The sequence below is a fragment of the Triturus cristatus genome, chromosome 3_2, assembly GCF_964204655.1.
Source record: "Triturus cristatus chromosome 3_2, aTriCri1.1, whole genome shotgun sequence".
Taxonomy (NCBI): Eukaryota; Metazoa; Chordata; class Amphibia; order Caudata; family Salamandridae; genus Triturus; species Triturus cristatus.
The window spans coordinates 739,856,552-739,869,120 of NC_140584.1; the positions used below are offsets into that span (position 1 = coordinate 739,856,552).

Consider the following 12,569-nt stretch of genomic DNA (forward strand, 5'->3'; position numbering starts at 1 on the left):
AATTTAGTCCAGTTTGCATTCAAAGTTTGGTAGATTAAGGCAATAGACACTGACTACTATTCTAAACCTTGTAATATCTGTAAAACACTTCTAGCTCCTTTAATGTCAAGCAGCATTTTGTAACATTTAACATCAAAGTTAAAGTATAGAAAGTAAAAAATGGTCAAACAAGGGGAGGGGCTTGCCCTTAAGAAAAATCCTAGTTTAGCATGCTCTGCACAGAGTCGCTGCTCTATAAATGATTTTTGGTTGCAGCAGTGTAAGAGTCATCATTTTTAGAATTTATGTAGTGTTGAACTTGGGTAACATTAGGGTGCAACTTGAGATAATTCTTGAATAGAATGGCTACATTGACCTTGGAGACATTAAAAAGCCTTGAGAAAGGCAATGCTTTTTGAAAGTGTTTCGCAGTGGTCTTTGAGATCGTATATTTGTAGTTTCTTTGGAAAATGTTCAGAGCCAGGAATAGAATAGAATGTCTTTAGTTCTCGCTTACAGTGTTAGCTGTCTGTTGGCAACAAATCTGACAAATATCCAAGACAAACTATAGTGGGCTTTGAAGCCACCCCTTTCCCTTGATTCAGTGACTTTCTTGCCTATCTAAATTCCATACACCAAATCATGTTGTATTCCTTCCCATTCTTGTTTTAGTCCCACTGAAGGAACATTTCCGTCTCAATTGTTTTTGATTGAATGAGTTGCATACTTCCACTGCTGACATCAACACCCTTTACTGCAAGGAATGAGGCACCATTTTTACTCTCTCTTTCTCATTGTTCATCCTGCTCTCCCCTCTTTTCTTCCCCCCTCATTTCTTAATTTAACAATTAGTAAACTAACATACCCACCGTGCTCTGTCTGACACCTTCCACCAGTGCAGAAGCAGGCAGCCTTCTTTGAATGTCTTTTTAACCATTCCAAAATGGCCACCCACGTCTGTGTGTGCACTTGCTGGATCCAACATGCTGTGGCCTTTTTGAAAGGTTTTTTCTTACATTTTATGAAAAGCAATACCAAGATGGCCACCATACATGTGCATGCACAACCTCCATCTCAGGGAAAATGCATTGGGAAAGCTATTAGGTCTGCACTCCTATATCAGTCTAGAACTCATAGTTTTGCCAATGCTCATTTTTATTTATGAAAAGTAGGCCGACTGTTAGCTTATATAGCACACATTTGGGCTGGTCATATGAGCGCAAGCTTTTCCGATGCCGATGTGTACAGTGCCACTGTGTAGGAGAGTAGGGTCTGCTTTCTATGTTCACCCCCACTTTTTGCTTTTGCTTTACTGGTTTTCGACTTAGATGTGGCTGTGGGCCTGCTAATCAGACCCACAGCCCTGCTGTTCTCTCTCTAAATTAATACTATGTACTTTAGGTGTATAACCCATTTGGATAGGATCACCTTATTGGCCCCTGTACAGTGTACCCTAGGTACCCAGGGCATAGGTGTACCCTAGGCCTACCAGGGGCTGCAGCATGTATTATGCCACCCCTGGCCTGGCCTTCCATTTTGACACAACTGGCTGATCACTCAGCTGGGGCAAGGTCGTGTAATCACCCCTTGCTTAGGTGTAGTATTCCTATACCTAACTTACATATAGACACATGTGTACCTATCAGTCACTCCTATGGCAGGCCTTGACAATCCTGGAGGCAGAGTGCTTGGTAACATGTGAGATGGTGCTCTAGCATGAGCTGAGCCTGTCTGCAGCTTTCGGAACCTGGTCCTTATAGCTGTTCTATGATATAGCCTACCATATACTCTTAAAGTGCCTTATAATCTTAGATGGTTATGGTAACTATGGTTTGGCTTTATCGAAACATGTCGTGTAAGGTGTCTAACACTGTGGAATAATACCCCCATGCCATTTCTGGACATGAGAATATTATTCCCCCCTTCTAGAGGGAAAGACATGTTAAAATCATACTTCAACTGTTAGCCTCTGACCAAAGCCTCAGCATCACAAAATGGATGCTGCTGCCACGACACAAGTCTGACCTCCTGCAGCTGGGAGTGATCCCAGCCAGGGAGACCTGGACAATAGGTTTCCTGCTTGGGGAGGTGCTAGCACCTCCCCAGACAGCCTTTAGTGTATTGGGGCAGGGTGGGCTGAAAGGAATGAGACATGCCTGGGGCACACAAGGTGTTCCTTGCATAGTCCAGTTCAAACCGGCGCTGGGGCACTCCAGCCCCAGCTCTGGCGCGAAACTGGACAAAGGGAAGTGGGTGTAACCACCCCCTCCCAGGTCCCACCCATAAGGCGTGACCTAGCAGGTATCCCAGCCCCCCAGATTAGTATAAGAGTGGGAGTTGGGCCTCAAGACTTTAGATTATCCTGAACCTGCAAAACTGAACAGAAACTCTGGACCTTCGACATTCGACGAAAGAAGAAGACTGAAGAATCTCCCTTGTAGCCAAGGAGTGGCTACCCTGTGCAAACAGGCACCATCAAGAGACTACCCTTTGCTTTGCCCACGCTCTACGAGGAACCGACTGCAGAGCCTGACCAGAGCCTTGACTTCCAGACTTCTCCGACCCTGATCCACATCTACAGCCGAGCTGAGAACCGTGGAGGCGACGAGCGACGTGGGACCGGCTACCTGGAAAAAGTGGCTAGTAACTTAAAGCGCAGCTTCTGAGGTACCCTCGAAGTTGTGCACCGGGGATTGAGAAGCCCCAACCCCAAGCACCATCTGCACCGAAGACCAGCCCCCCACACTCCACGAGTCCTGCGTGGGGCCCTTCAGCATTTTCCTGCTTGCCGCGTCTGTCCGGTTGCTTGCCCGCTGGCTAGTGGCCTTTGTGACGACGCACCCTGAAATCTTCTGCGCTGGTTTGGCTCCTCCAGACTGGCTCCCGCTTCTCTGCAAAGAAGAAGCACCCCAGACCTTCCTGGTCTGCACCAGAAGCAAGTCCTTCGTTCTTCGTGGGTTCCGCTTGCCAAGGCTTGGTGAGTCCTAGTCCAACTTCGACGCCGCCGACAGCAAGAGCCTTCGTGGGACAGCTCGCCTCCTGGTCCTGGTCGTCCTCGACGCTTCCTGGTCCTCCAGGCTGCAGCGACAAGCTTCACCTTCACCTGCAATCTTCACGACATCGCCTGGTTCCTTCCGGGTTCCACGTGGTCACTGGCTAGTGACCTTGACTCTGTCCCTTCTGCTTGCAGGTTTCTTCTCTTCTTGATCCCAGCCTTGGGATCCACCGGACACTCTTCACTGACTGCCTGTCAGCATCTTTCTTCAGGCATCCATAGGAGTCGACGACGAAAACGACGCATCTTCACCCCTATGCACCCGCAGCCTGTGGGCTAGGTAACTTGGGTACTCCGGTGCTCATCAGGATAGTGACTATCCTAGTGTCTAGTTTTCAAGTCTCAACTTCCTAGCTACTCCGGAAGTGTCCTAAATCTACCGTTTTCTAAACTGCACTATTGCTATTGACTTGTACGCATTACGCGTGAGTGTTTCCACTCTGCACACGAATCCCGTGGGCCTCCCACTTCCTAACTAACGCTAGTGTAGTGTAGCCCCAGCGATTCCCTAGGCCTAGGCCTATTCTATTTCCGTGACAGTGGTTCTTATACCACTTACTTAGTATATGGTTTGCGTGGCCCCTAGGGCCTAACTGTATTACTTACCTGTGTGACTTAATGTATGCATAAATAAGACTGTGTTGTACTTACCTCTAATCTCATAAAGAGTGCCGAGGGTTTGCTTAGAATAAATACACTTTATTTTATATATATATCTGTTGTGGTGTCCTTTCATTTGGTATTCAAGGGATTATATATGGTATCACAGCTGGCTTCACATGCCATTCAGAGTTTAGCCTAAGACTGCTCTTGTCCATGCTACCACTAGGATAGCTGGTCTATAAGGTTGACTTTACAACCAATCACCATAAGGGTATTTGGACTGATATAAGGTGTACACTAGAACTAGTGACATCATACATCAGGCCAACTTCTCACACACTGATAACGCATCCTAAAATGGAACCATGATGGTCAGAAATCTTTGCTGCCATTATTCCTGTGCAGTTGGTGCTGTGAACTGATTCACTTTTGGAGACACGTTCATGATGTCAATCTGCACAATGCCTCTCTGCTTGTACATCCACCAGAACTGCAGTTAAAGACCATTAAAATTACCTTAAACAATGTGCATTGAGATGGACTGGGGTAGCCAGCTAAACAAGCCCAGAGAAACGCGCAGAAAATATCTTGGAGCAGCCTCATGTCACAGGCATGCTCCAGATTGGATTTCCGGGTTATCGAGAGGTTGGTCCTACAAATAATCCAATTTACAACCACAACAATTTCTGCGTGTGTTTTTTTTAACTCCGCTTGTCCAGCTGCCCATGTTAGCAGCCCCTGTCTACTGAGCCCCAGAAGTTCGCCGCCATTTGAGGTGTTCTATGCAAGATTCTACAGAAATGAGTGCCCGTGATGCACGGTTCTGCAACATTTGGTATTCAACAGGAAGGGTCCGGTAATGATGGTACGGCACCGGTTCGGCATTATACACATCCACACGTTTACAATTGTGCACGGAAGGCGAGGGCCTCTTGCTTTGTGTTAAGTGGGTAAATAAGCATGCCCAAGTTATTCCGGCACCAGGGCCGTCAAGCGCAAGGCGATGCTGGCATTGACAAGCTTGCATTTCCGACCAGGCCTGTAAGAATCCGAAAAAGAAACGCAGCCCTGTGCTCACGTCCTCCGCGAAAGTAAAAGGAGAACGTAATATAAAACAAACATTTGTTAACCGAGTTCTAAGGTTATTTGCTGGTGGTCATGAAAGCCAAGAGGTCAGATGGAGTTTCCTCAAAAGAATGTACTCGTGGTTTCATATATGTTTAGAAGCACGCAATGTTACAGATAACTGTCGCTCATCAAGTCTAAATTTAACGTTAAGAGGTTGACTCTGTGCCATCTCGTTGCAGGCTGTTGTTTGGCAGAAGACCAGAGTGTCGGATCACAAATCTGCCTTCATGTCAGTCCTGGGAACTGCCGTTATGAGCAGTATGGTACCTTTTCAGCACAGCTCCGAGGATCCCGAGGTTGGTGAAATTCAGAAAAATAGACGGCTCTTAATGTGATTGTGTGCCGAAGTTCCAATGTCACTGTACAGTCCTTCCATCATACATTGATTATAAAACTCGGAGCATACTATTGTCAGAAACCTCAAATGTACCTTAAACATGAAAACATGACATCGTCAGAAAACGGGCATTTTTGGAGTGAGCGAAGTGAGTGTATTTGTAGGGCCGCATTCACCAGTGTGGGCTTCTATATGTCACATCACTGACAAAGAGGTATCCACTGTGAAGAAAACATCTTTACCTAGTATTTAATTTAATCATGAACTTTTTTCACAATTATTTTCTCAGAAGTGCTAGTGTAGCCAACTAACCCGGAGGCAGCCAACGCCCCCACAGGCAGCCAGTCCCATAGCCTTTCGTTTTGTGGGCGTGGGGTTGGCCGCAGGGCCTGGCAAGCCGGGCCCTACGTTCAACTCCCTGCAGGAGGCAACCCAGAGTCCACCAACCCCACTCCACGCATGGCCTTTGGTCACGTGTGGGGTTGGGTGCAGGGCCTGGATTGCAGCCAGGCCCTATGTCCAACTCTCTACAGGCAGCCAGGCCCATACTGTGGACAGCCTTCGGCCGTGTGCAGCGGGGACTTCGCCTCACCCTGTGGCCAACCTCACCATGCAGCCCTGCACAATGAGGGATTGGTCACAAGGCCTGGCCTGCGGCCAAACCGTGTGGCCTCGCCTCCCAAAGGCAGCCAATCCCTGCAGGCCACCAACCCCATGCCATGCACAGCCTTTGGTGACGCAGCACAGGGTTGGCCTTTGAGTCCCGGGAACTCCATCTCCCAGGGAGCTTTTTAGGCTCGGGTTAGGGTGGCCACTTGCTCCCTCCTATTAAGTAATATCTGCACTACCACCCCTCGGACCCTGGCCTATCCCAGGGGGTGGGAGGGTAGCAAATTATAAAAAAAGAAAAATGTTTTTGGCCCCTACCCTACTCTCTAAGTCTTTTTTTTTGTGTGCATTTTTTAGGACTTGGGACAGAGTCCCGAGAACTATGATGGTTGCCACCACTTCCTTGTTGATTTGGTGGTAGGCAGTCAGATCTCAGCAGATCTGTTGGAACCAAGGAGGCTCCATGTCCCTAGATATAGAACGTTTTTGAGCATTAGTTGCTCTAAAACTACTGAGTGAATTTACAACAGTTTGGACCAAGATCTAGCTTTCTGCCTAATTTGGTATAAATCTATTCAGCGGTTTGAGTGGTAGCTGTGTCTAAAGTTTCTATGAAAAAATTAATGGTAAAAAAAGTTTTTTCGGAGATTTGTCAAACGGTGCCAAAGTTATTAGCAACACAATAAAGGCCTTTTGTATTGAAACATGATCCTAACTATAACTACCCAATGAAATAACCATCTCCCTGGTGGGGTCGAGCACGATAAACCGAAGTAGCTATTTGGTAAATCTAATGTTTTATGCATCCCGAATAATATGATCATTCAGGATCCGGTGCAGAGCACCAAGAGTGATTTATTCAGCTACTGATCAGTAAGCCCACCTGAGGCCAGGGATTACTTTTTGTAGGGTTGGAGCTGACCCTTGGCAGTAGGCTAGTGCTCCCCCCCCCCCCCCCTCCCTAAGCAATGCAAGGTTTTCTGACACTCCCCCTCACCCCCTCTGGGTGGCAGCAGGGGGTCTTTACCTTCAATCTGCCCCACCGGGTAGAGGGCAGAAAGTCCACTATACACCAGGGATTCCTTTTTTTGATGGGGCAGTCCGAATGGGCTAGTGCCCCTCCCCTCCTTTTGGACCAAAACTCTTTCTGCCCCTTATGAGGTAGATAAGAGGGCTTTACCTCCAATGTGCCCCTCAGGGCAGCTGAAATCCCACTAGTTGCCAGAGATTTTTCCTTTTTGAGGTTGGAGTGTATCACTTGTGTTTTTTAGTGGGAGCGGTAAGCATGGCAATGGGCTATTGCCCCCTACCCCCCAGGGCAGGGAGAGTCTTTCTAAAGCCCACTAGACATCAGAGGGTCTTTTTTAATTATAAAAAGGGGTGCAGGTATCAGGCAGAGTCCACAACTCAGTAAATTCCCACTCTTTCTGCCCCCCGGTGGACAGATGGGAAGTGTGTACCTCCAATCTGCCCCCTTCCAGGTGGGTGGGGGGGTTGGTTAGGGTACAGCCATCTGTTTTTTTTCCAGAGTTTTACCAGTTTTATATAGCACAAACTTGACCCAAAGGTATCAGAGTGCTTTATATGAGCACCAGTTGTGTTACACAAGGACATATATATACACATATATATGTATATGTGTGTTCGAGGCATGTGAGCTATAGATCACATGCTGTGCATAGCTCGCCATCTAGTGCTGGGTCCGGATGTTTGCACTTTGTTTTTCTTCTAAGTCTTTCCAGTCACAAGGTAGGTGACTCCTCCTTTCGGTGGTAGTGTGCATGGGCTTCGACTCCATATTCAGATTGTTTTTTCCCGCTATCGGGTTCGAATGTGTATTGCTGCGCTGTTTCTCTGACCCCTTCGACGCGCAATCCACTACCCTCGATGGTATTGTTAATGATCGCGGTTTCTCATTCTTCACGTATCATCTCAACTCAAAACAACTTCTAGCGGAAAATTTGTGGCGGGCCGTGGGCCTACCCGGGCTGACAGCACTAGCAGTCGATGGAACGGACTCCTTTCAAACTCCGCCCCGGGTGTTGTGCTAAATTTCCACGCACCGACTTGCACAAAGCGTGCAACCTCTGCCTGTCCCCAGTGCACGACGAGAAAGACTGCGACACGTGCAGATCGGGCTCGTCGTCACGAGATGCAACATCAAAGCAGCTCCGCACCGGACATCCTCGGTGTAGATTCCGACACAGAACATCATGCTCAAGGAGCCGAGGAAGAACAACATGTCTCCGTGTCCGAAGCCAACTACGACATGGAAGAAGAGGAGCAGGTTACTCTGGGTCAACGTACCGTGAGTAAAGATACCCCCTTGCCCCCTCCACAAACAAAGAAAAATGCCCCGGTCCCTCCTCTGCCTTCGGGCCAAGGTCGGCACTGACAAAAAGTTTCAGACGCCCCACCCGGCACCAAAATACAAAGAAAAGCCTTCCGGCTCGGGCTAGAGTCGGCCCCATATCTGTGCCCAACTGGCATCGAAACCCAAACCGAAAAATCTCTCAGTGACAATCCCATCGTTACCGAAGAATCCACCTTCAGCACCGAATGGTTCGGAACTGAAACCTTTGACGCCGAAACCGGCGAGTAAGGACAAGGACACTCTGTCTAAAGAGCCTCGGCCCAATGCTCCGACGTCGGATCTGAAACAGAAAAAACTGGTGATACACCCAGATGCGGGACATATCCATGCCACCCTTCCAAAAAAAACGTAACATAGGCCAGCTAGAGGATTACCATATTCCTCTAAAAAAAAAAGTGTGGGTGCTAACCCTTCTCCACCTTACATTCCACCTCCTTCCCCCACTGATCCCAACTTACTCATCACACCCACAAATTCACCACCACCATCACCTGACCCACAGGATGATGGGGACGGGGATTGGGATCAGGATAGGCCACAGGACATGGACCCCTGGGAGGATTATCACACTGACCCAAACACGGATAATGACCCTGATCCATATCCGTCCAGACCCTCGCCACCTGATGATAACATTGGCTATATTGAGCTACTTAACAGGGATGCTCAATATCACAGGGTGGAGCTAAAAAAGGAACCTTTAGAAGAGGACTTTCTATTTGAGACCCTAAGTTCCCCTCATAAAGCCACTCATACACTGGCAATGCTTAAAGGAATGTTAAAGGACGCAGATGAAATATTCAAAGATCCTGTAAGTGCAAGAATAATTACACCTACAGTGGAGAAAAAGTATAAACCTGCACCTATTGACCCCACTTACATCAAAGGTCAGTTGCCCTGAGACTCTCTTGTGGTTTCAAACGCTCGCAAGAGAACTAACTCACAGACCACAGGTGAGGCCCTCCTCCTGACAAGGTGTCCAAGCTAATTGATGCCTCAGGCAAAAGAGTAGCCTCTCAAGCGGCCAATCATTGGCGCATTGCTAATTCATCAAAAGCTTTGTTTGCCCGATACGATGGGGCTCATTACGATGAGCTAGAAAAGCTCATGCAATTTCTCCATGACAAGCATAAGGCAAGGGCTAATGATCGTATTTACTACTCTTACTAACTCAATCATCTCCCTCTGCAACAAAACAATCTAAAGATGGAGCCAATGCCCGTGCGCACTGTCACTGAAAGGAGGAGTCACCTAACTCGTGACTTCTTCAAAGAAAAACAAAGTGCAAATATCTGGACCCAACACTAGATGTCGAGCTATGCACAGCATGTGACTCTACAGCTTTACATGCCAAGAACAGATGCATACTGTGGTAAGTAGCATTTTCCTTTTTTATTAGGCACCGGGAGATTAAGTGATTTGCCCAGAATAACAGGATGTTTAGCGTTGTTGCTGAGACTCGAACCCGGATCTCCAGGTTCGAGGTCGACCGCCCTAGCCGTTAGGCCAGATCCTAGGGAAAGTATTGTTCGGCAAAAGCTCATGGGTGGGGACGGTCCTCTCACATATGAAACCTTGCGCCCACCCCAAAAAACGCCCAAACTGTTTTTCTGCCCTCTTGAGGTGAATATGGGGGTTTTACCTCCCAATATGCCCACAGGGGTGAAGCCCACTTCGCACCAGGGAAATGATTGTGCTAAAAACACGGGCAGGTAGCTACCCTAGCAATAGGCTACTGTTCCCTTCCTCGGGCACGAACGTATTTTGACCCCCACGGGGGACAGGTAAGAGGTCTTTGTGTTCAATCTGCACCACTAGGGAGTTATTATAGCACAAAAAAGGGTTAGGGACAGACCTCTGGTTGAAACCTGACACCCCTAATGACCAAAACAGTATTTAGTCTTTCTGCACCCTTGGTGGATTTTTTTTTTTTACCCTAAATCTCTTCCTGGGGGCAGAAAGGCCACTAGGCACCAAGGAAAAAAATGTATGCACCACAAAAAAGAAGTTTGGCGGCCCTCCAAGACAGCAAGCCAATCTCCCGGTCCAAAAATACCCAAAATGTCTTTCTGCTTCCTTGTGGAGAATTTGAACGGATTGCCCTGAATCTGCCTCCTGGGCGAATGGGGGGGGGACAGAAAACCCATTAGTGGGGAAGTTTGGGGAAGTCCTCTCTGGCATTGGGCCAAGCCCCCATCCTGCTGCAGCAGTATTTCTAACCCTTCACCCATCCCATTCTCCCCTCCCCCCCCCTTGGGAATTGAGAGGCCACTAGCACTAGAGAAAATAGGCCCAAAAAAGGGGGTTTGGAGGAGGCTCACCCTGACATCGTGCCATGTCCCCACCCCAGAAAGGATGCATTAGTCTTTCTGCCCCTCTAGGGGGTAGTTGGGGGTGTTTATTCACAATCTGCTCCCGGTGGACAGAAATGCAACTAGACACCAGAGACAAATAGGCCCCAAAAAAGGGTCTCCCATTGGCACTGGTTGGATTTGTTCCTATGGCAGGCAAAAGGTCCAGCTATACAAGTAGGGTTGCCATTTTGTGGAGACAAATGGGGGAACGCTGGGTGGTATGAATTTTGTGAATCCTTACAGATTGTTAGTTTACGTCACAAAAAAAGCAAGCAAAATGCACAATTTTAGACAACGTTTGAAGTTTGCAATATTACAGCTACTCAATTTCCAAACAAAGTCATTTTCTAGATAGATAATTTTGATGCCTCCACATTACATTTAGACCCCTTTCCTGGTGCAGGCGATGTACCCACCGAGGCAGACGAGGTACCATTTTTATCGGGAGACATGGGGAAACATAGGGTGATATGAAATTTGTGGCTCCCCACAGATTGGAGTTAACCTCACAGAAATATAAAAAAAATGTGTTTTAGATTAAGTTTGAGGTTTGCAAGGACTTATGGGTTAAAAACAACAACCTGGTGAGAGCCATGCAAGTCACCCCACCCTGGACTCCCCAGGGTGTCTCAGTTTCAGAACTATGCAGGTTTGGTAGGTTTTCCTGGGTGCTGACTAGAGCTCAACAGCCACAGCTACCGAAATTGTAAAAAAAAAAAAAAAAAAAAGGTTGGTTTTCAGTGGAAAATTTGATGTGTCCTTGTTGCATTTTGGGCTTTTTCCTATTGTGAGCACTAGGCATCCCCACACCATTGAGGGGTACCATTTTTTTGTGATACTTGGAGGAACCCTGGGTGTTTATAAATGTGTGGTTTTCCCGCAGATTCCAAAACTCATACCATATTTTATCACACATCCCCACTGTATTAGTTTAATCTACTGAATTTGCATAACTGTTGGTCTGCTATACCTAATTTGCATAAATGCTCCTAACCTTACACTTACTCAGCTAGTTTTGGTTGCAACTTTAGCCTAAGTTCCGTCATACAAGGCCATGCTAATTTATTTTCATACCGTACGTAGCTGTTAGGTCTCCTGTTGGATTTTAGCCTATGTATTGGCATGCCTCCTCCGCAACCCGTCCTTGTGTGTGACGCTCCGCCCTAATTCTGGCATCCTTTTACACCTTTGTCTCTAACAATTCACAGTGGAAAGGGTGTGGGAAACCCTCCATATTGCTATTCTGGAACACTGACTGTGCTCTTTTGTATGAGTGAATGACAGTTAAACAAATGTAGCTCTTTTTGCTTTTTTCCTAATGAAATCTGTGCCAGGCAAGGTAGTCTTGCACTACTTGTAGCTCTTTAGAGAATGAAAGGTTTCCAGTTTCTTTGATTTGTTAATGCAACTAATATCAAACTGCAGTTCTAAATCAAATAAAATATGGCTATTGAGAACACATTTATTAATATTACATTCAAACAGGCGACCTAACTTAGCATGTTTTTGTGGCTTGCAATCAGGTCTGGCTTATATGCACTAGGAAAGCCCTGCCATATGTGACATCATAGTATGTTACTGTGCCTTCCTTCACCCAACCTTGCAGTACTTTCTTATCACATTCACAAAATCTTCCTATGACTGATTTGGGGGGGGGGGGGGAGGAGGTCTCCCTAAACTTCAGGTGGCAGCTTTCAGGACTGAGACAAATCTTGGGAATGAGTCCGCCTCCATGGGTTGATAATGCACTTGCTCTTTCTCTTCCAGGTTTAGTAGGATATTCTTCCGCTAGACCGGTATATGTCTCCAAAAACTACCACCCTGTCCACCTCTCAGCTTCCTTCTCTACTATGGCCCCTTATAAGACAACCCACATGCTACAAAACACTTATCTATGTCAGCCCCAGCCACATAGCTTGGTACAAGATCTTAAGGCATATTACGTTACGAATGATCGCTCTTGGGTATTTTATTGTCGTGACCACCATTCTCATTGGACTTTGATGCCCTCCTCAACCTCAGGCTCCTCTTGCTTTGGCTCCTGTCATAGGCCAGCAAAATCTGCACTTTTTCTTCCCCTGAGTAAGGTCTGCTGCGGCCTACCACCACAGCCATTGATGCAGCTGCTTT

At 47.1% G+C, this 12,569-nt stretch overlaps 1 protein-coding gene across 7 annotated transcripts in view; it reads left to right on the top strand.

Annotated features, from left to right (window-relative positions):
* PMS1 (PMS1 homolog 1, mismatch repair system component) overlaps window positions 1-12,569 on the top strand; it is a 903,709-nt gene that overhangs the window by 277,731 nt on the left and 613,409 nt on the right. For 5 of the 7 annotated variants that reach the window (XR_014979980.1, XM_085648798.1, XM_085648797.1 and 2 more), the window contains one exon: window positions 4,945-5,061. The exons of the other annotated variants lie outside the window; for them this stretch is intronic. Coding sequence is in view for 4 of the 5 variants with exons in the window: in XM_085648798.1 (XP_085504924.1) it covers window positions 4,945-5,061 (117 nt within the window). In the remaining variant the exon portion in view is untranslated. The remainder of the gene's footprint in view (window positions 1-4,944; window positions 5,062-12,569) is intronic. 7 annotated transcript variants of the gene reach the window in all.